We start from the raw sequence: 22751 nt of genomic DNA, 5'->3' as shown, positions 1-22751 counted from the left end.
TAGATGTTGAAGTGATATTCTTCATTAAATCTATGTCTTTTTTTCTTACGTATGATAGATTGTTTGGTATTTATAATCAAAACGCTAATTCCAGCAAGCACCACATCTTTTTTTATTACATTTTTTTGTTTATAATTTTATTGTTTTTCTACTTAATTTATAAAAGACTTATCAATTTTCATAAACAAAATGACCATTTACGATTAACCAAGCTAATTATACAAAGTTCTTTATATTGCATAATGCATAATTATGTATAGTTTTAAACGCTTGATTTAAATTGAAAAAAGGTCATTGAAATGAACACAAAAAGTTAAAAACAAACTTGAAATGAAACATTTTTTAGTTGAACTTCAAAGTGCTTTTGTTAATGTAAAGTATTTGTATGTAATTTGATTGGTTTGTGATAATTGATTCAAATTAACTATTTCGATTTGATCGACTGTTTATTTTAATTATTATTTATCGAATTTTATGAAGTGAAAAATATATTAAAAAACAATGATTTTCCCTACAAGATTTTCTGAGCATTTTCCATAGAAATTTTTCATATATGACTGTTTATCCAACGATTAAGTACAGAAACTGGCAAACCGTTGAAATGGGTGAAAAGAAATTGCAAACTTCACCAATATTAAACGAGAAAAGAGTGCAATTCATGTACGGTATTTAATAAGGAGCTAGTAGTTAATAGTAATCATAGTAATTATAATAGCTTGTTAATTGTACAAATTTCAGTTGAATAAGGCTACGTAAGCTTCTTTGCCTTCTGATACAGCGTGTCAACAACCTTGCCCATACTGTGTACAGTTTCCAATGCAAGTTCATAGGTCTTGTCCCTCGGCGTTTCTTCAAAGACTATCAGCACACCATCACCCTGATCTAACACACCTCGCAGCTTTTTATCAAGAATCATTTGCGATAACTTTTTCTCCACTTGGGAAATTGACAGAGATATGCACGATGCTATGTAGCTCACCTGTTTTGAAAATAAAAATTTTTTAGATAAACGTAATAGTACAATTATGAAGTACAAGATTGATTAGAAGTTTACCTGTACGCGAGAGTAAGGCTCGACAATCCTACAAAGATTCTGTTCTAACATCGTGTCGTATAAGGAATCAAGATGAGCACGTACAATAACGTCATCTTTTAGTTCTTGACGATATTGATCCAAAGCAGTTTCGAAATCGGCAAGAGAACGACGATGACTTGCTTCAGCTACAGATTTCATCGCATCTAAATCTCGTCCTGCATATTTGACTGCAAGCTTTCCTGACATGATCGTTTGCACATCCTCGGGGGAGCGTAGCATAATTTTAGAGAGTAACATATATTTCAGTGCTGTCAATGATTTAGGATGTTCAACACTATCGTATCTGCAATAAAATTATTTAATAAGAATATTGCAATACATGGAATAATCTAATGACTGTCACTATAGTTTACCCTTCAAAAGCTTCATAAAAGTAGGAATATGCAGTCTTGAAATCTCGTTCATCAGCAGCATGAAGAATACCTGACATAAGATCTAGTGCAGCTTGCATCTTGGGTGGACAGTAAATAGCGTTTGCTGTAGTTCTAGCACTTGTAAGAGCAGCTCTCGCTTTAGCAAGATTACTCAAAGCATGATAAGTCTTACTCTCAAGTAATTGCACTTCTACTAACAATTGTTTATCGTCTAATTTTTTCAACTCTTTTAGGAGTGCAGAGCCTAATTGTAATGCTTCAGAGTACATGTTGGTATCAAAGTATAAAGCAATTAGTCTTGCTTCTAGACTTTGTCGCAAAAAAGTACGGCGCTCTTCTTTTGCCCATTCTATACATTCTTTGCACAATTGTACCTATAAACACAAAACATCATTAGTAAATACAGTAAAAACAATTTTAAGAACAAAGCCTTTGTGTTAACTCAATTTATTTTTAGAAGCTTAAGTAAACAAAGGCATTTTCATTTTCTTATATTAATAATACCATAGTTAATTTTTTACTTTGATACCCTACACATAATATAAAAAGATTTTTAAAATATCTTATTTTCAAGCATTCTTATTTATCAAAACAAATCAGTGACTCATCGCTTATTTTCCATATAAAGTAAAATGGAGCAGACGTTCAAAACACTTAAATTCTAGCACAATCATAATTATATTGAAATGATAAGCAATCAAATCTTGTATAGATCTGATAAAAATGAAAGCACAAATAAATTAAATAATAAAGGAAAACAAAGAAGCAATGACTCAAAATTGGTGGAGGTCACAGACATGCACATATGAATAATAACTGAACTAACCTCAATGCCAGTGCCAGCTTCGAGGTCGAGGAAGAAGTCGACAAGAGACCTCACGAGTTTGGCTGCTTTGGCTTTGCTGATGAGACTGAGGAAGGGTCTGGTTGCCTTAATGAGCTCGGCAAGTTCCTTGGCCTTGCCCTCTTTCTTGTAAAGCTCGCCAAGTTGCAGGATACCTTGTTCCTTGATACGAATGCTCTCCTCGTCATCTTCGTTGTTACCAATCCTTGGATCCGAGACGATTTCGTGCAAAAGGTTTATACCCTCAGACCTATTAGTCATCGACACCGCTTGCGCCCGCTCGAACAACATCGCGCCGGCCATTCTGCCTTCGAATTTCGCCCAGTCACTCTGTCGAGTTCAAAAACCAAAAGCTGCTTTTATTTATGCTTGTACGAGTGGGAGGTGAGGTTTTATTAGTAAGGGAGGTGAGATTGACTTGAGAGAGATTTGGCTACTTTTCACGTGTTTTTAGCTTTGTTTTAGATTAATAAAGTCCGAAAACGAGATTCTAACCTCAAAATAAACTACAAAATAAAATATAAAGACTTAAGGATTTAAGATTGTTGTTTACATTTGTAGGTATATTGATTACTCCAATGTCATATTAGCAGGTTGCAAATCATAATTTCGCAAGAAAATTGTATTAGTTGATTAAAAAGCAGTATCAAAAGGAAAAGATGTTACACAAGTCAAATGATTGTATCGACAATAAGCACGCCAACAAACATTACTAACCTTTGTTAATACTCACTCAATTATACTTCGCTTCCCTTTCTCCACTATCAAGTTTACCTAGTTAAATTGCAAGAAACTTTCCTTTAGCTTTCTCACTTGCAAGATCTGCAAAAGGTAAAGCAAGGAGTAAACGTAAAGGGCGAGGCAACAAATCGCGCGAGGTTAGGTCGTGTAGTGGTAAGAAACCTCGAAAAGGAACGGTGAACCGTTTGACTACGATAAGTACGCACTTTGTAGAAGTCTAGCGGAAATAAAGCGTAAGATAGCCTGATTAATTTTCACTGTATCGTAAAACTCATATCATGCCGCTCACACAGAGATCTTGGACATATATGAGGAAAACTAAAAATTCGAGAAAAATTGCGAAAAATCTGGCGATGCGGATGCGCCCAACTGGCCTCCACTCACTATTGCCGTTGATTGTTCAGCTTCAAAATCACACGCTTCGATCAGGCCTACCAACAATTTTGAAATTGATCAATTTCATTTTCTTTTCCGGATTTCATATCACTCTGTATTATTGCTTTGATAAGAACAACAAATGTGCTATGTATTGCCTGGCGAAAGTATGTGTTTGTAGACTGAGGATGTGTATATAGTTAAGCGTTATACTTAAGAGCTACTTTCAAAATTATGTTAATATGTAAAAAATGTATACCTATATTTGTTAAACAGAATGGAATCGATAATAAAGCATTAAATATTAATTAATACTTCGACGGCCTATAATTAAAATGATGTAAGTATACATGTTCAAATATTTTTTCAGCTTAGGCTTTGCTGTAATTAATTTGTTTAGTTATTTGTGTATGTTTTTTAAATATTTTATATTGATTATTAGAGATAATAGATTGAACAAATATTTGATGAATTTGGAAATTGTGTTAACTTTAACCAAAAAATGTATCGTGATTTTTTGTTAACTGTTTATGTTTATTAAGCCATTGTTTTTGTTCGAGAAAATCGAAAATCATTTATCTAAAACAAGTGAAAATGACGTAGTCGCACATTTAGACCCTCGCCCCATATGCGCATACGCGCGCGTACGAGGGCGTACAAACGCGTACAAATCGCTAAAAATTTTGATAGTGCCAACAACAGAAAGTTACTACTATTCCTCGCATGCCCCAAACGAACACACTTACTTCCGGAACAAACGTATCATAACCTTCAATAATACATATAGCGTTATGATACGTTTGTTCCGGGAGTAAGTGTGTTCGTTTGGGGCATGCGAGGATTAGTATTAACTTTCTGTTGTTGGCACTATCAACATTTTTAGCGATCTGTATGCGTTTGTACGCCCTCGTACGCGCGCATATGCGCATATGTGGCGAGGGCCTTAATAGTTCGAGTGAAAAAAGGAAGTTCGAATGTACCCGAGTACATGCAACAGTGTCGCTTTATTATCGCGCATTAACACAATTGCACATACTATTGTGCGCCCGTGTAACATGAATGAAATAATTTCTTCCTTGCTGACTCGATAGCTTCATTGCCAGGTCCGAATGAAAAATATAACTAAACACGTAGAAAGACAATGGAATAAAAGCATTTCAATTGTATCGACGTAATAAATATGAAAAAACTATTGGTCAATGATTTTTTCAAACATAATAAAATAAAATTCACACATATATATTACAAATTTAATAAATTTTTATTTTATGTTGAGGAATATTTTATCATTTACAAAGTTATAAATATGTATTGTAAGTCATATAGTATAGTATAATTTGGTATAATGTAATCTTTGGTGGTACATAAATAGTACATTATGATACTCCGTGCGCAAAGTGTGTCTTTCCCGCACGCTTGGCAGAAAACGTGCGTTGAAAATCGCACTTTCCACACGTCGTATAAAAAAATACGGTACGGCACATGTTCGGGAAGTTAAATTTACATCCTTTAATTTTATAATTTGGATTAAATGGTACAATAAATAAGATAAAAATAGATAATACTAAAGCAATTACTTCTAATAAGTTATTAGGACTAGATCGTAAAATTGCATAAACAACTAAAAAATTTCATTCGGGTTGAATATGATACTTCGTGGATTTTTTGTGACGCATTTAATTAAAAAGTTATGGCATTAAAAACTCAGTAAAATTGTTGTCATCTTGGTACGAAATGGGTTATGTATGTAATCTACGATTTCTAATAATAATCTACGCATTGCCGTATTCGAGATTTCATAAGTAATGAGTTTGGTCACGATGCAATTACATTCAGATTTTACAGTTGCCATTTGCTCCTTGTGACTCGGATCGTAATAAGACTAGTAGCTGTCCGAAAAACGACCGAGAAGCGTGGATGAGTCATTCTCCCATGCTGTAATGGACTTTTCAGTTTAGGCACCCGTTAGCAGCCTTTTACGTGCAGAGCTTGCTCAACGTAAAAAGTTATTCGGCACAGTGGAGACAGCTCCCTCGATGTAATATCACTTATTACGTTGGAGGACTAATACAGAAAACTCCCCTGTGGCGGGCTCTGCACAGAAGTTTTTCGTATTACGGAAAATTTTCAATCGTAACCTTATGACCGGGTGAGGGTTAAAAAACTGCTTACGAACGCCAAAACTAAAAAATTATTAAAGTATCTTATGCTATACCACGTTGTATTACGTCTCGGGACTTTTTTAAAAGGAAGGGACCAGATCATCCTTGGATGCCCCACTGCCCCTTCTTCAAAATGTTCTTCGACGTAATACAATGTGGCATAGACCAAGATACGTACATAACTAATACATATGTGTGTGTGTTTTGTGGAAAAAAAGGTATGGTACATAATAATCTATAATACAGCTCAGTACTCTCAGGAGCCATCCCCATCTCGCCTCCTGAGCTGTAACAGGTACAGATGCTGCCGATGCAGGTAAGCCACCCCATTGCGACGGCTTAGGACGAAAAATCAAGTCACATAAATGCGCGAGAAAGTGCTTTCATCCTCGTCTGGTATATTCACCCTCGCTTCGTTCGGGCGCAAAAGTTCATATAACTATCTGAAAATACTTATGAACAATGACATACGTATGTAAAAAATTCACTGTACAAAAATTTTCTCTCAGAACTTAAGGTATACTCAAAGCCGCTCGATCAATCACAGAGCTATGAGAGCTAGAGTCAAAGCCTTATAGAATCTACCTGTGGCGTCGAATTCCTTCCCGCTCTCTGCTTCGCTTCGCAAATGATCAAGGCATCAATCGCACAATTTTATTGTAAATTAAGTTTTTCAAGTGCAGAGCTACGATGAGATTTTATTCCGCTAAAATTCAATTTTTAACATGAAATTATATACATTTGGGAAATTCACCGTGCTCAATATATTATACAAAATTTTACATAAATGATAGCACGAATGACTTTTTAATTATGACAACGAAAACAAAATTTTTATTATTTTATTTATCACAATAAAAGATACATGATTTGAATGAGTAGCTCACGACTTATAGCTAGTTACAATTAATAATATAATCTAAAAGAACTCTCTAAACTCTAAAGTGACAGCGATAGTTACAATCTTTTTAGGTATATACACGATCTTCTTATAAAATCTTTATAAAATCATCGTAACGTTGTCTATTTCAGCAATAAAACTACATACATGTATAAACCTAAATGTTTACAAGAAACGACTTTATACGTAGGCGCTGCTGGAGTTTTTTGAGGACATATTACAGTCTCTGTGTGCGTCAGTCGTTGAGTTTGTGTGCATTTTTCGCCTCTCATTATAACACAATAATCATTATTTGAAAATTAAAAATGCTATAAAATTGAATGTGAAATCATTCAGAACGACGGAAGCTAAATTTATTTACCAATCGATCAATGGTTTTTATGATGAAATCTTTAAAAGCTAGTTAAAATTTGAATTTTTGTTGATTTTGCACTTTTTTTTAATAAATTATAACCATCAATCTTCGTGAATTTAAAAACTAAATACACTTACAGAACAAAGAATTGACTTTTCCACTTTCAAATGTTTGAATATTTAAATTTATATAGAATTAAACCCGCATAGAAAAGTTGAATGTTGAGATAATTAGACAACTTTCAAAACGTTGCGATAGCAATGTTAAGATCAGTTAAAACTTGCGAACATTATTAAATTGTAACGTGATTTTATGCGTTTCAACTTCTATTACTTAGAAAATACGATTTACTTGAAAAACACGTGCAACGACAAAAACCACAGTTTATAAGTAAATATAGTTCAATTCGTCTCCTTCGCTATACTTATCTATTTGACTGTAATAAGCAAACTAGAGTAGAGTTGTGGTTGTGTGTTTGAATTTAGCCAAAAAAATCCTTCAAGAACATTTGAACTTGTAACTACGATAATTACAGGGATTACTCCTCTGTCGAAAAAATATTTACGTGTATGTGTGATATTGCGTTCGATTCGAAATACAAAAATTAGGATATTGATTTCGAAACAGCACGAAGGAATAATATCATATTGACGTTCGACATACTCCGTGCGCAGAGCCACAACCTACTGTAAGACTAACGACATGGCGTCTAAAGCGTAAAACTCTTTGTTCCCCCGCTGAACTGCTGTTGTTGCTGCTGTCTTACTTAATTTTTGCCAAAAATAGCAGCTCTTTGTCGGAACAGTTCGCGTCTGGCAGCTCGTTCTTCCTCCTCGCGCCTTCGCTCTTCTTGCTCCTGTCGGATTTCGTCCTCGAATTTGCTCGATTTTCGCAGTTGCTCAATCTGTCGATGACAAACAATTGTTGACGTTGAATAAGAAACACGAGTGAACGGTGAAGATTGCGAACGATGACGGAGAGCGTACCTTGGCTTCGAAGAAATTTTTGGCACCGTTGACGCCGACTTCTTCAACGTTCACTTCGGTGAGCCGAGCGAGTTGACCCAAACCTGAATCTGTCTCGAGTTCTCCTGCTCGTGCTTTGCGGTAGATCAGAAGGAACTGAAACGAGAACGAACATTTCCGACTCAATGATCGAAAGCGGGGAAAGGAGTGATTATATTTTTTATATTCTCTCGCACGTCTCGTGTGTGTGCTGTATATAGGTGTATTAGTAAAACCGTACGTCGCCATTTTCGGATAATACTTTGTTTACAAGGTTACGTGAGAGAGTAGCGCGCAAAGTTTTTCCATATACGTGAAGAACGCTGTGATGCGAAAATCATAACGGCGTTCTTTTCCCTGGCCACTTCTCTAATTGCTAATGTCCGGTATTTACGAGCCGGCTAATTCGTGAAAAAGCTCTTCGGGTATTATCAAGGAGTGGGATACTTTAAGCTCGCGCGGACAAGGCTATGATTAAGTAGAAACCTCGCATTTTCAGAATGAAAGAAAGAACAGAGATGACGGTGACTTACGAGCCGTTATTGTTCCGCGCAAATTGCAGCCTGATTTGGCCAGCTGTAATTTGCTCTCTAACAATCTTTCTTTAACTGGAATTCACGTGTTTAAACAATGAGTATATACACGGATATGACATGTGTGACATACTGCTCAACTTCAAGTGACTCACGCTCTTTTCCTCTCTCGGTGCGGCTGGCCGCTCTGTCATACCAACTATCGCGATCCCTGACGAAATACGATGCATCTGTGCAGTTGTAATTGATTCATACCTAATTTTGAGAAAACAATGACCATCAATTGAAATGAGACAGTGGCCGCGAAATAAAGTAGTAGGCTGATAGAAACACATCAACGACAATAAAAACCAACGCAAACTCAATCACCGCGTGAATCACACTGTGATTGACCCGAAAGAGAGCGTCAAGCGCGTTATATCTCGAACGATTAAGCCTCCGGGGGCGATTCGCTCAAAATTGATACGAGTGTACGAAAGGAAAAAAAAAAGAAATCAAAACGTCCGGCAATGAACTAACAGACAAAGTGACGCATCCGGGAGACAGAACAAAAATTTAAAAAAAACTCGGAATAGGCGAGATACTCTCATGCTGACTTTTCCGATATACAGGTGTCCAGCGTGTTCGTGTGCGGTTGTATCATTGAGTTCGCGCGGACGATGATTATCATCTTTGCGGTTGGCTGACTCATTGCACGCTACGAGCAAACTCGTGTTGCGAGGTCGCTGCTCTTTTTTCTTCTCGGGGGGGTAAATGTTCGAGGGGAAAATGCGCGAAGCGGTTAATCAGAAATGACGGCTCCGTTGTATAGTTGCGGCGATTTTAACGTGTGTACAGACAATCATTTTTTGTTGATTTCGCAACATAGCTTGAGAAATATTTTCAAAATTACTGCGTTAATTCATTTTGAATTATATGCATTGAATGGAATTCATAGAGCATGGCAAATTCATTCTGCGTACAGTGTGCGGCTTTGAAAGAGAGCTGTAATAAAATAAAAATCGTAATTTCATATTATTTCAAGCGGAAGCTCACAAAGAATACTGTATTATTTTTTCTGCGTCAAAAACTTCCGATTGGGCATGATTTCTTGCCAAAAAAAAAATTAAGTATACTTTTATTCAAACTCATTGTCGAAGAACACTAGAGCGAATACTTCAGAGAGTTCGTCGAAATTCGAAAGAAAACTTGAAAAATTGAATGGATTGACAGCTGGAAAGAAATACATCTTAAGCCTAATTTAATTAAAGTCAAAAAGAAAGAGCACTATCTGACGGAAATAAAAAAAGAAGTGGAGCGAACGAGAAAAATATGACTGTACTCGTACAAAGGTTACGTCGTCGGCAGAGTGATCGAATGCTCTCTCCCGAATCTCGTACGTGTTTAATCTTCGATTAAACTTATTTGAATGTCAAACAAGCATGAACTTCTGACAAAAAGAATTACATGCATAAATGTAAGCACTAACTATCGAATATTTAAATATGAAATAAAAAAGTTTATCGATACCCATACGGATAGTAAAAAACAATAAATAATGATAATAATCGGATCTGGTGGCGAATTTGAAAGAAAAAGAGGAGAGTCGGTAGTTTCCTTCGATGAGTCATTCCTAACCGGAGGCTTCACCCTCGCCAAACGAAATGCACGTTAATTATTCCAATAGCGCGCGTGAGCACGTGACATTTTTCCGTCTCGTTTTTTTTTTTTTTTAACACGCGACAGTTAGGAAACGGCACTTTCGACATCGCACAGTTGAGATTGTGACACTGAGATTGCGCGCGAAGAAAAAAAATGTGTGCGCGCAAGGTGCGGCGCAGCGTGTGATCGAGTGTCCCGAACGATTTGATTTCACCTGCCGGGATTGATGGATGTGGAAATCGAAAGCACTTGCACTTTGCGCAAGTTCAATATCATACGCCAATGAGTCCATATTATGAAAATTTTCATTTTGCTATTTTTATTTAGAAATATTGCGGAGGTTACGTATTGCTTTTTTTTACACTATTCTTGCCATTAATGTTTGCTTTAAAAACGAATTCTACCTTGTCATTGCAAAGACAAGCGATAATGAAAGTCAATCGACGTCAACATTTTTTTTTACGCCAATGACATATCCATTGAACGAGCGACGAAACGATTAGCTACGCGTTTTTGTGCGTTCAGCTTCTAACGGCCGCAACCGTGACACACAGACAAACGACATTTCCGCTGATTTCGAAAGAGAGAATAGAAGACAACAAACTAAATGCGTAACGGCCAGTGGCATTCTTTCCAGGGACTCATTCGGAATTGTAGATTAGACTTGATTTTGCATTCTACACGAGAGAATTGCTCGACGGAGGAAGTGGAGAGCGTCCGAACGGCGAACCAATAAAAACAATTGGACGTGAATGATCAGTCGATGATCAATCAGGATAACGTTATCGATGTGTTTCCGCGAGCTAATGTATAAATCCAGCGCTGAACGGGCTAAATCGCAAAAAAAAAACCACAATAAACGGCGCTTCCGCGCCCGGAAAGTTCATTACGCGCGCTGGCAATTTGACGCGCGATATCAAGCATAATCTCGTGATATCCAATGACATGTACGTGTACGCGCAACTCTGCTGCGCGGTTTCATACGTAAAGGCGCTCACCCGAGAGAAAGAGCGAAAATAAAATAAGAGAAGTGTACGTGCGCGCGGGAATCGCACGGATCGGTTTTCCAATGCGGAATAAATTCAGCTGCGCGCGCGGTAATCGGAGCGAACTTTCCCTCGACAGCGGCATCGGCTTCCGATACGCGCGTACCAGCGATCACCGGATGGAATTAGAGTGGAAGTTAACTGACCTCCCGAAAGGAGATGCGACCGTCGTTGTCCTCGTCCACTTCGCTGATCATGGCCTTCAGACCCAGATGCGTCTGTGGCGCGCCGAGCACTTCCATCATTCGTTTCAGCTCGGCCAAGTCGAGGAAGCCGTCGTGGCCGTCGTCGAACCTGCACATGCATGCCAATTGGCGAGTTTACACACTTTTGAATTGGAATTGATGTAAATTTATATATATGGAAATACTGTGAATCAGCGGTACGCTTCGAAATTCGGAAAACGTTCCTACAGTACAATTGCGTTTACGCGAAAATGTTAACACGGCTGAGTCACTATCTCATTTATTTATTGCAGCGTCGAATTGCGATCGTTTATTTTTCTAAATCGCGGTCAATGTGCCAAGCAATCAAAAGATCGGCCAATTACAATATGTACAGTTGTGCAATTAAATGATTTTCTTTTCTAGCTTCATTGTACACATAATCTAATCAATTATCATTCATGTAATTGGCGCGATGCTCACTTGATTATCCGTAATTGCCAGCCCGTGCCAATTGATACCATTGCATTATTGCTGCTATCAATCGCACTATGCGTCAGTAAAAAGAGGACGTAACGCGGCAATTAATTAGAACGAGACAGCTTTTTCTCGACGCGACTCTCTCCTAATTAAACGATCTTCCACCTGCGATCAGGAAAGAAACGCAGCAACAATGAGAAACGTGACGTTCAGGGAAGCGATCGGATGTTGCTTTGTGTCATGATCAACCAAGTATCCTTCCCATCGAACCCGCTAAAATGTCGCAATCGATGCGCGGGAATCAAAGAGAATGGAGCAGCAAAATAAATAAGATCATTAATTTGCCATCTTTCCAGTAACAACTCGCACGCGCACACGCACGCAGCGTGTCTCGAGCAATTATCTTGCCGGCACAGGAGCCGAACTCACTTTACCTCGTGCGCTTCCGGTAACTTCGCATCGCGCACGCGACAACACAGAAAGCCATCTTTCTCGCGCGGATTCCGCGAAAAGACCAAGCTTTTGCCTTTCTTTGGAGGGTCCAGCGAAAATATTGGTTTTATGCGATTCATCTTTGCCATTAGAATACCTGACTGATTTATTCTCAATCGCGATGTGTCCATTTGAAGTGCACGAAAACACGCTGACATTTCGCGTGCTGTTTCCTTTACTACAGAAGAGCGTGACGCTTTTTATCACGCGAAATTTCTTGATCTTTCAGAGCGACTCTCAGCATGTCAGCATGATAAGTTTCCGTACGTAGGATCCATTTCATCGTTAAATTCCAAGTAGCCTGTAGTAGAAATCATCAAAAGCGCTCTTCATAAAGAGTTCAAGCCATCGAAAATCAGTTTTAACACGCACAGCAGAGTCAAGTTTGTTGCTCAACTTCCCTTTCATCTGAAAGGTCTCACGGGGGCTTGGCGAGGACAAAACGTGTCGGAGGCGCACTCCTTTTTCCTCGGCACACAGAGATGGAAAGGAGGCGCGCTCGAGGTCGTTGCACCATTCTCGCGTGTGCGCGAAAAAGAAAAATGTATGCACGTGTCAACGCTGCGTAGGTGCCGCGCAAAAGTTCCGGTCTTTCTGCGCAGGCAATTATTCTCGTCGTCGTTGATGGGTACGCCGGTACTCGACATCGTCGATCTCAACGTAATCTTTTATTTTGGATTTTTTTAATGCTCTCCTTTGTAACTGTTGTCCACTCCGACATTGCTCTTTGGATTCCAAGTCTTGATTGATGCTACGCCGTGACTTGCGAAAGTAGCTGCGTGCGTTTCAATTTTCCTACATCACAAATAAAAAAAGGTGGCGATCGTCCTTTGTGCCTCCAGAAGCTTTTTTAAGTTCTTTGATGGATATTCCATTCCCTTGTTTTCTTGTTGTCGTTCAAATTAAATTTCGATGCTCTAAAGAATGTCCTTCTGCAATCATCATACGTCACGCCATAGCGATTTGACGTTTTATTTGTTTTTATCTTGTTATCGTTGAAAACATTGCAAAGCCGTACAACTAATTGGTGCATACGGAAAATCTTTCAAAAAGAAGACATTAATTAGATATCGCGATGGTTTTGATTTTTGTGTTCATATTCATTGGATAATCCTGACAAACGATATCTTCAGGTATTAGATAAATCTACTTGCTGTTCTACAATTGTTGCGTGTGTTTTCGCTGATGCGAATTAATTAACTTAATTACTTCGACAACACAATGCTAATGAGAGCTGCTTCGAAAAGGAGGCCTAAGCTCGCGGTTTTCCATTTAAACTTGAAACTCGCTTGAAATTGACACAACCACTCGTGACTGCCATTGCTTTTTTCGCGCGACTCGGTACGACAGTTGTCATTGCGAAATGGGCATCGCTTGCAGTCGACGCAGAATTCGAAAATTTCGGAGCAACGCGTCGACAGGTTGTGACAGCGTGCACTGCTTGTACGATTCACTCGCTTGATTACCGCGTATCTTGTGTTCGTTGCTAATTTCGCCGTGTATCGGTATAAAAGTGCGGCATGCAGGTAAGCGACAACGCGTTTCGCCACGTTCGCGGTGGTTTTGCTAGTAGTCCAAAATGCAATGGCATCTGCTGTCCCATACGTCGACGGTTATAATGACTGGATTGCGCACGCTGCCCGTCTTTTCATCGAATTTATCGATCGACTGCGCACAATGTGGACATAATGATGAACTATTAGACCGTCTTGAATTCCTCTCGCGAAGCACGCTTTGTCTGAATTGCATTTGATAGTCACTCTGGCTTTGAATAATAACTCGCACCTAGACATTGACGCGCGAGGCAGAAAACACGATAGCAAGGGTGAAGAAGGGGTAAGACTCGCTTTTCGTCGTTGTATCGACAGCTACTCGGCTTCGTGACGTGTCGCTTTGCCGAGACATTTATTGCGCAACGCGCGCACCCGAGAGCGCGACGAGGCGGCGAGCTGCGGCTTAGATTTTCCGTTGTGCGCGCCACGTATCCCGCGCGCGTGACGTCTATGACGGTGATCCGCGCGAGTTGGCGTTGCGATGTCTTTTCACTTTCCCATTCCGAGCCATGAGTATATGCACGCGCCACTTTCCTTTTTCCGCGGCCGACGATAAGTCGCTGTTTAACAGCTCGTTACGACGATTCGTTATTTTAACGGCAAGGAAAGTGATAACGAAAAAAAGTGGACCGCTTGCAGGCTCTTCCATTACTTCGGGAGCTCGGATCGAAATGACAATTTTTTCTCTTCGCTCGCCAAGGCCACTGATCATTGTGGTACCCACGTAATCTCCGCACTTTCGCAAAAGCCACGGGCGTAAGATCATTTTTATTGCTACCTCGAGTCAAGTCCGTCAAATTCTGACGGGATGCCTCTTTTGACGCGCGCATTTAATGCGATTGCGTTTGACTTCGATTGACTCGTAGACAAGGAAAATAGAAAGTAAACACGATTTGTGAAAAAGAAAGAGCGACAGTTCGCAGCTTTGATTGATTTCGTTTCCTGGCTGCTCATCTATCGACCGGGGCGCTGATTTTATAATTGTTCGAGAGGTCGATGACCCACGCGCCCTCCAAAAATAACTTTCAATCCATCGGAATTATCCAAGCCGCGCGCAAGCAAATCTAATTGTCTACAATTAGAAATTCATTGTAAACGCGCCGAACAAGTGTCGTGGTCTGCTGATGTACCGTGCCGAAATGTAACTTGAGCTTGGGAGCCAGCACAGCGTAGCTCCAGTGCAACGAGAAATGTAGAACGATGCGAAGAGAAGAAAACAAAAGCTCCCTTCCACTGGCGCGGCGAAAAAAAAAATCAAAAAACAAAGGCACGCGTCCGCGTGGGTGTCGTTCAGGTATATACTTTTAGCCTCTTTCCGACGTCGCCGACGCGAAAGCGATCTCTCCGTCGCGTCCTTGAGGCAAGAGAATTAAATCACCTTTTTTTTCTTTCGTCCTTTCGCATTATGGGAACCGAAAAGCTGCCTAGAATTCGTCAGATTCCACAACGGGAATTACGTAATTTTTTTTTTTTTTTTTTCACCCGGGAGAATCGGGTTGGGTTTGACATCGCCTTGTACGGCGGCCGCTGCTAAACACCATTCTAATGTAGAAATTTCCACAGACATCGATTTACGAGAACGCCGAATTTATATTCATACGGGCATACGAAATTCCTGTTTTCGGAATATTATTTCATGAATTAGCGAGCGCGCGCGCGCGTGTGTTTTCTCCTCATTTTCAACGTGGCTTTCTCTCGCACAGCCAAGCCGAGAAGCTTTATTTTCGTCAACGTTCACTTTTCTTGCCACGTAAAATTCAATGGAAATAAAAAACAAGAAAAAAAAGAAAAAGTGTGCGTAGCCTTGACGAAGGTCAGCTGCTTATCGGGTCTCCAGTTATCGCGGCAAGAAAAAGCAACGAGGTGTTCGGGCGCAAAATTTGTACACACGCGCCAGGAGGACCGCGCGCCCATGTTCGCGAGCGGTCGACCGCAGGCCATTCCGAAAATGCAGAAACGAATTGCGAAGCCGCGCGGAGGCGCGTTTATTTCGAGAGTGGAGCTCGGCTGCGGCTCCTCGCGCCGATACGCGGCAGCGCAATGCCCATCGCGTGGATCGCGCGCGCTCTAATTTTACGCGATCGATGCGCGCCGCGGCAGGAAATATCTGGAAGAGGCGTCCCGGTGGTCCGGCGCGTCGGCCCCGACCGAAATAAAGACGGACGCGATGTTATATGTGCGCGCGCAAGCTCGCCCTCGGCGCGTCGCGCTTCCAGAGCCAGAGACTGCATCTTGCGCGCGCGCGCGCGCTTGTCCGTGGCGTTCTTTCGACGTCGCCGGTATGCACGACGGAGCGCACCGCGCTTGGGAGTGCGTTTCGCCGAGGAACCCTCTGGAAGTTGAAATTCGTGTCTCCGCGCGATCGCACGAGAAACCGAGAGGTCGTAAACAGGCCAGTTTTAGACGGCGAGCGACCCGCAGCATCATCTTTCTCTTGTCATAACTATCTGTGTGGCACTATAAATACGGGGTGCTACATGCCTGCAGCCTCTCTCTCTCTCGCTTTCTCTCTCTCCCTCCCTATACCCTGCAGCCTGGAATAACATCGAAGAAAGAGGATGTCTTTCTTGGGAAACAGCCAATGTCACGTCCGCTTGGACTGCGCGTACGCATCCCGTGGGCTTTTGCGGCTCTTTTACTCGGAATCCGTGCAGCTCAATTTTCAAGTCGTCGTTATTAGTTTGGTCTTTTTCATTTGCTGTAATTGTCAGCTTGACAACGAAAACAAAACTATTACACCACGCGCATTGTCCTCCTGAAAGTTCGACTGCGCAATTGTGCGACATAACTAAATCGATTGAAACGTCATAACCCAGCTTATTCAAACATCGACATTCGTGATTTGTATTCACGTCGAGGCTGCCAGCAGCAAGCATTGAAACGACGAAAAAGAGAACAATTAGTCGAGGGGCTTTTGTAAAAGGCATTGTCAGAGCTCATCATCGGAGCTCTCGTCGCTACAACCCCACGGGCTGTCTCCCCCTCTTTGACCTATATTCGTAAGCCGAGAGGGGGCGAGACGGCGAATTTCCCTTTTATTTGCAGTCGCCCTCAAAAAAAGAAAAAAACTCGCGTCATCGAGGACGCCGGATAAAAAACATTTCGGTTTTTACATCGATCTCGTAAAAGATCTTTTTGATTTCGCAAAATATTTTCGTCCAACGATAGCTTGATCGTGCTCGAGACACAGTCGAACTTTCCTAAAGGCGTCGCGCGCAAATTAATCGCGAAAGAGAGAGAGAGAGAGAGAGAGAGAGAGAGAGAGAGAGAGAGCGTCGCCAGGAAACTCGCATCGAGAAGACTATAACGAACGCGAAGGGGCCATGTGAAAATCTCGCGCTACGCCGTCGAGACAGCGCGCGCGTGCCCGCGGAAAACCGACGTGCCATACACAAAAGTCCGAGGGATATGCCTTTTAAGCGAGCGGCGACGACTTTCGCATCCGAGTGAAGATTTCACCTGTAGCCTCGAGAGCGTTGACAAAGCGCGGGGAGCCCCGCGCCGATGAAGCTCGACGATAAGAGGCGTCGCTCGCTCTCTCCGAAGGTCTTTGGCGAATAGCATTCCTTTCCCTGTTTTTTTTTTTTCTTTTTCGTTTCAGCAGCCAGGTGGGCCGGATCTCTTGAAATTTTGCGCGCGAGCGCCTGGCGAAGCGTGCGAACGGCACATTGAATCGCGCGTTACCATTCGCTCTCGTTTTCTCACTCGCAATTATCCGCGAGAGCGCAGTGTCGTTTGTTTAGCCACCTACGCGGATTAGACATTGCGCAGGTGAACTAGTTTTTCCTCTGCTCGCAGGCTGTCACTGCTCCGTACGCGTAGACGGCAGCTCGATTCCAAATCATCGCCCCCCGATCAAGACTAATTCTGTAAATTTCCCGCTGTCTGCTGACTCAGCCATCAATTTCCTGGAGTGCAGCTTTATCACTATTATCCGCTGATATATGACATACAGTTTTCGATGAATCCGGAACGATTCATTGATGACACCTTGGCGAAGCCAACGGTCAGTCAATGCGCCGATAAATGAAATCCGACTGTTAAATTAATTAACATGGCTTCTCGAATGCATTCATTTGTCGAAGACGGCTATTCCAGCAGATTAGAATACGCGCTTGATGCATTTTTAACTGCTTCCTTATTTCCACCGCTTGTCTGTTTCGGTGACGGCATTGGAATGACTACTCGACGTCGTTCTTGTACTTACAGCTCGAGGAAGTATCGACATACGAGTTTTTGTGGCTATTGTAAATTCCGTTGGTTATTTACATAATTGAAGTTCTACAAGTATAGAATATCGATGGTAACGGTATCTTCTTCTTATAGCGCCGTTAATTGATTTTTCACGTTAAACCTAGAAGTGGCGCGCGTTCACTTTTGTCTGTTTTGAGTGGACGTGCAGCAGCGCTGAATAAATTAAGACGATCTGTATTAGAAATCGCTCGTATCGTCGATTTTGCTTTTCGCGCACGCTCCAGTCCTAAGTTCGAGCGAACGCGTCGCTCGTCTCGCTTATTTTCAAAACAAACAATTTTACAGTTAGGGACTTTCGAGCGTGCAGATACGCATCGGTACGCGTCGAGTTTATATACGCGAACGCGCCGACTAATTTTCCACCCTACTTTCGTTTGACGTGCGCGCATATGCGCTTTTACAGAAGCTCGTTAAGTGCGGCAATGTGTCAAGTTTAATGCGCTGTAACAAGGAAAAAAAATGAAGCGCACGACGAGTTCAGTGTCGATTGTCGTGTAGACTAATGTTAGTCGAGGGAGAGAAACTATTTGAAAGCGATCGCGAAAATTTCGAAAGTTTTAACGATGAAAGTTTCATTTGACAGATGATAAATTGGAAAAGTGGGCGATTGCGAATATCGAAAATTAATTCATCGGACGTTGTACGAGTTTGAGGTATTACCAACGAACGCAATTATTTTGCACTGATATAACGTTTTGTATGTTATCAGAAAAGGGTCACACTCAAATGACTTATAAGTGACTCCTGCAAAAAAATCAAAGCAATAACTTTTCAACCTTACATACCGAATAAATTACAATTAATACTTGTTATACAAGTAAATATTTTCATTTGGTATAATGATGCGCCTTGTATAAGTTGTGTTTTTCATAGATAACTCTGAAAATGTCCTACGCAATATATAAACTGGTAACGCGTAAATGAGACCATTCCTCACTAACAACTGCGAATTAGCAAAGAATGAAATTAACAAGCGTGTAGATGTTCACTTCTCGTACAGAATCGAAGAGATTTTTTTTTCTTTTATAACGAATCATCAAATAAAACATCGTCTACTATGCTTTCGGAAAATTTGTTTTCTTTTTAATTCCCGTAAGAAATTGCACTTCGCTATAGGAAAGGTCAGATCAATCAAGCTCGCTAGTGCCGTTTTTCCATCAAAAATCAACGATGTAGGTGCTGAATATTAGTAAACAAAACTTTTTGCAGTTGGAATGTTTAGAAAAGAGCCCTTGAAAAAAGGGCCGACAAGCGTCAGACAGCATAAGAAAGCAAGCCCGAGGTTACGTCCCTTGAAAATGCGCACTCCAGATCTAATAGACTCCAGCGTTGGACGATCGAACGGTACAAACTCGGCCCTCGCTGGCAGGCCGCCGCTGCCCAAAGCCAAAGAAAAGAAGAGCAAAAGAGCGAACGCGCGCGCGCGCGGAGTAGAGAGGCAGAATGCGACGAAGAAGGACCGAAAAAAAAGGGAGAGAACGTCACCTGTTGAAGGTCTGCTCGTACTGCTTGATCTCTCGCCTGGTGAACTCGTGGAACTCGGTGTAGACGTTGACGAAGCGGTACTGCTTCTTCACCTCCTTGCCCTCCTCCAGATCCTCGTTGATCTTCTGCCTCCTGTTGAGGATGTTGCTGAGCTCCGCGTCCGCCGGCATGCTGCTCCGTGCGGGGCTGTACCCTCGCGATCAAGGTCGACAGAGCTGCTTGTCCCGCGACGGCCTTGGCGCTATCGACCGGCCCGACGGCACTGCGTCCAGCTGGCAATCGATCTGCTCGCCGCGAAGGCTCGATGAGCTCGACGACTCGCTCCCGGTCTGGGGAGATTCGCGGCAGGGAGCAGATCGCGTGGTCGGCTGCGCGAGCGAGAAGCGAGGATCGCGCGCCCAGAGGAAAGTCCACGCGGCAAGCACGATGGAACCTGTTCGCGCTGCAACGTGCGCGCGTCGACTGCTCCGCTGAGTGTACACGCTAGGTAGCGGACGTTTTTTCCCTCCCGAGCCGCAGTCGCTCGGCGCTGTATGCGCCAGCGCGCCGCCGCCGCCGCCGCCGCCGCCGCCGTCACGTAGACGGGGTAGCAATGCGCGACACCGGGAGGACCGCTGCGCCGCTTCGCCTGCATCGGCTCTTTTCCAGCTGCTGGGCCCCTTCTTGCCTGCCGCCTGGCGGATGCGAGGTGTGGGTGTGAGGATGAAAAGCCCTACAAAGGTTTTTAATGGAGAACGCATGACGGATGTTGCCACAGACTCAGACGTAGGATGGTAATAGATGTACTGGAATTAGTTCAGCTTCCCTTACAGTGCAACTAGTGATCCTACATATCGATTGCCAATTTTTCTTTGAATGTCAAAGTGCCGAATAATTATTCATTATTATACAATGGTGTCCGAGCTGCAGGTCACTTTTCACGTTATCTTTCATGTTGAATTTGAAAATATCGCATAAAATTTATTGATGTTACTTCATAGGAATATCATTGTAATAAGTAGCTATTAATTGATTTGCAAGTTTGTTCGAGCAACTTATACAATCATATTTGTAAGAAAGAGTTTCTACATATATGTATGAAGCGTTGCATGTTTTATTATAGGAAATCCACAGAACGCGGTGCAATAGTTTGGCTAGTCTCATATCCAATTCACTCACAATTAACGTACTTTTACCGCTGGTATGACTAGGACCAATAATATGTAGTTGTCCTATTATCTCATTTAAATTTGTACACAAAGCTTATAGACAACATTTGGTTGTAGAGACATAAATAATATGAAAATACAATTTTTCAACATTCAAATCAAGGATCTTCAAACCAAATACATTCAGGTAATGAAAGATATTTGGAAGGGTTAATTTGATTAATCAAAAATAATCGAATTTGAATAAAAAATACGCGATGCTCGAACGTTCGCCTTTAGTTTCTAACTATTCCCTGTATCTCAGTTAGCTCCTTGAAGTCTCTCCAACCGCGTTATTTTTATAGCTTTCCGAATGCACGGCGAACGCGAGTCAGTGAAATTTCGCTCGGTACAAAATACAGCTTGGTTTTTACGTGGCAATTGAGATGGTCGATTTTTTGCGTCCTTTGAACGCAAAATACAAAGTCGGGCGACGGCCTTGCGCGCAAAATATCGTCGCACGCTAAACGGCAATGAATGTATGCTGTTGGACCGTGTAGTCGAGCGAGTCGGCACGCGAAGCACGAAGTTATACTCAAACCAGAGATAAATAGATAATTTCTGCTAAAAGTGTCAGCGATTAGTTGCGAAACAAGTAAACACGAAGAAAGGAAAGGGAAAGGCGTATTACACGAGTATCCGTATATACGCGAAATACTTAATAAATTTCGATGCCCGCGGTCGTAAAACCCTAAGTTAACAAATGTTCATACTTTGAGATTACCATCGAGCACTGCTGTCGCCGCGTCATCGCGAAAATGCAATGACGGGGCAATTTCAAGATGGAGACAGTGGCGGTTGGGAAACACATGGGAATCCGGCGGCAAATCGGAGCGAGAGACTGGCCGGTAAGTCGGAAAGCAGCAAAAATTGCTGCTCTTTCGATTCCCGTAAAGTCTCCCGAAAAAACGCACTCGACAAAAAAAAAAGAAAAAAAAAATCACTAATATTTCTTGGCACGAGGAAGTGCTATAATCAAACGATACGTAATAATCGATATTTATCTGCAAAGTCCAACTCGAGTTAAAGGATACGGCGTTGTCGTACGCAAGAACTTTTCGCGCAAATTTCTTTTTCTGACATCTTTTGCGTACATGTCGTCGACCTCGTCAAGATATGTGATTAATGCAATTCGGTTATATAACTAACTAATATAAAAGCTACATTCGCTTATTTTATTTATTAATATTTGCATAAGTTAGTTTAGTATTGCTCAAGTTAATTTTGTGTTTTGATTATTTTTATGTTTGAGACGAAAATATTTTATTTGTTTTCGGCGCATCGTAGTTTCTAGTTCCAATAGTGAATTAGATAATCTTATTAAGTATTTGAAAAGTTACGAATATAAATGGATTTCGTAAAGCACAAGATCGACTTTGAAAATTCACCTGACAGGACCGCATCGCCGATAGCTTTAAAATAAAATAATTCCGATTGTTACGCAAATACCGAGGCTCGTGTTAGCAACGCATCACCGGACATCAATAGTTTTAGGACTATCGACGACTAAGCGGAGAAAAGTGATCGCAGATATTGTGCCGCGCTCCGTGGAAAACTTGAAAATAAGCAAATCAGAGACCACAACATTTGTCGAGAGATTGGTTGTCGCAGACCGTTCCTTTGAATGTATTTAACCGAAGTAAACCGGAAGTTTTTCGAAATGCAACGCCTGTAGGGATCACGAGGGGAATATGAATGTTGCCGTGGAAGAACGTGACTTTGAAAAAGTTGCCTTAACCATAGGAAGTGCAAGGAATCAGCTGGAATCGTGGTATGTTTTTGTCAAGTAGCACGCTGATTTGCTCGAGCTCTTAAAATAATAATTTCAGTGTAAATGCACGAGACTAAATACTCGTGCAGCGGGATGCTTTCATAACATATGTTATTGCGCAACTGTCAGTCAATGCTCTCAATGTGATTCTCGTTCAAATCCTTTCTAATCAAGTTTACCAGAATATGTACGAGGCACATTTTAAAATGAAGTTTCTTAATCAATTGACTCATTGCAGATCATGAAAGATATGAACAGTCTTTCAGCCTTCCTTATGATAAAAATTGAGAAAC

At 41.4% G+C, this 22751-nt stretch overlaps 2 protein-coding genes across 7 annotated transcripts; both read right to left on the bottom strand.

Moving 5' to 3' along the window:
* Positions 1-102: 102 nt before the first annotated feature.
* LOC131673636 (26S proteasome non-ATPase regulatory subunit 11) lies at positions 103-3429 on the bottom strand. Of its 6 annotated transcripts, none has more exons than XM_058951773.1 (6): positions 3218-3429; positions 3048-3136; positions 2297-2644; positions 1450-1844; positions 1055-1379; positions 103-979 (listed from the first exon to the last, which is right to left on the bottom strand). In XM_058951773.1, the coding sequence occupies exons 3-6, from the start codon at positions 2615-2617 to the stop codon at positions 749-751; spliced, it is 1272 nt and encodes a 423-aa protein (XP_058807756.1). In that variant the 5' UTR covers positions 2618-2644; positions 3048-3136; positions 3218-3429; the 3' UTR covers positions 103-748. The 6 variants fall into 6 exon arrangements, with proteins under 6 accessions (XP_058807756.1, XP_058807755.1, XP_058807754.1 ...); XM_058951772.1 differs by having other exon boundaries at positions 3262-3429; XM_058951770.1 differs by having other exon boundaries at positions 104-979; positions 3032-3136.
* A 2991-nt stretch (positions 3430-6420) lies between these two features.
* On the bottom strand, positions 6421-19984 carry LOC131673635 (EF-hand domain-containing protein D2 homolog). The gene is made up of 4 exons (XM_058951766.1): positions 19501-19984; positions 11219-11366; positions 7835-7969; positions 6421-7752 (listed from the first exon to the last, which is right to left on the bottom strand). The coding sequence occupies exons 1-4, from the start codon at positions 19668-19670 to the stop codon at positions 7615-7617; spliced, it is 591 nt and encodes a 196-aa protein (XP_058807749.1). The 5' UTR covers positions 19671-19984; the 3' UTR covers positions 6421-7614.
* Between the last annotated feature and the right edge of the window lie 2767 nt (positions 19985-22751).

This window comes from Phymastichus coffea, unplaced genomic scaffold, assembly GCF_024137745.1.
Source record: "Phymastichus coffea isolate CEN01 unplaced genomic scaffold, Cenicafe_Pcof_1.1 PCOF00188, whole genome shotgun sequence".
In the NCBI taxonomy this organism is placed as follows: domain Eukaryota; kingdom Metazoa; phylum Arthropoda; class Insecta; order Hymenoptera; family Eulophidae; genus Phymastichus; species Phymastichus coffea.
This window is presented reverse-complemented; position numbering and strand designations above follow the sequence as displayed.

Coding starts and splice junctions, on each gene's coding strand:
- LOC131673636 (XM_058951771.1), bottom strand. CDS start 2,617: ATGGCCGGCGCGATGTTGTTCGAGCGGGCGCAAGCGGTGTCGATGACT. Junction 1,845..2,296: donor AAGCTGGCACTGGCATTGAG/GTTAGTTCAGTT, acceptor TTGTGTTTATAG/GTACAATTGTGCAAAGAATG. Junction 980..1,054: donor AGCCTTACTCTCGCGTACAG/GTAAACTTCTAA, acceptor TTTTCAAAACAG/GTGAGCTACATAGCATCGTG.
- LOC131673635 (XM_058951766.1), bottom strand. CDS start 19,670: ATGCCGGCGGACGCGGAGCTCAGCAACATCCTCAACAGGAGGCAGAAG. Junction 11,367..19,500: donor TACGAGCAGACCTTCAACAG/GTGACGTTCTCT, acceptor ATGCATGTGCAG/GTTCGACGACGGCCACGACG. Junction 7,753..7,834: donor AAAATTTCTTCGAAGCCAAG/GTACGCTCTCCG, acceptor TGTCATCGACAG/ATTGAGCAACTGCGAAAATC.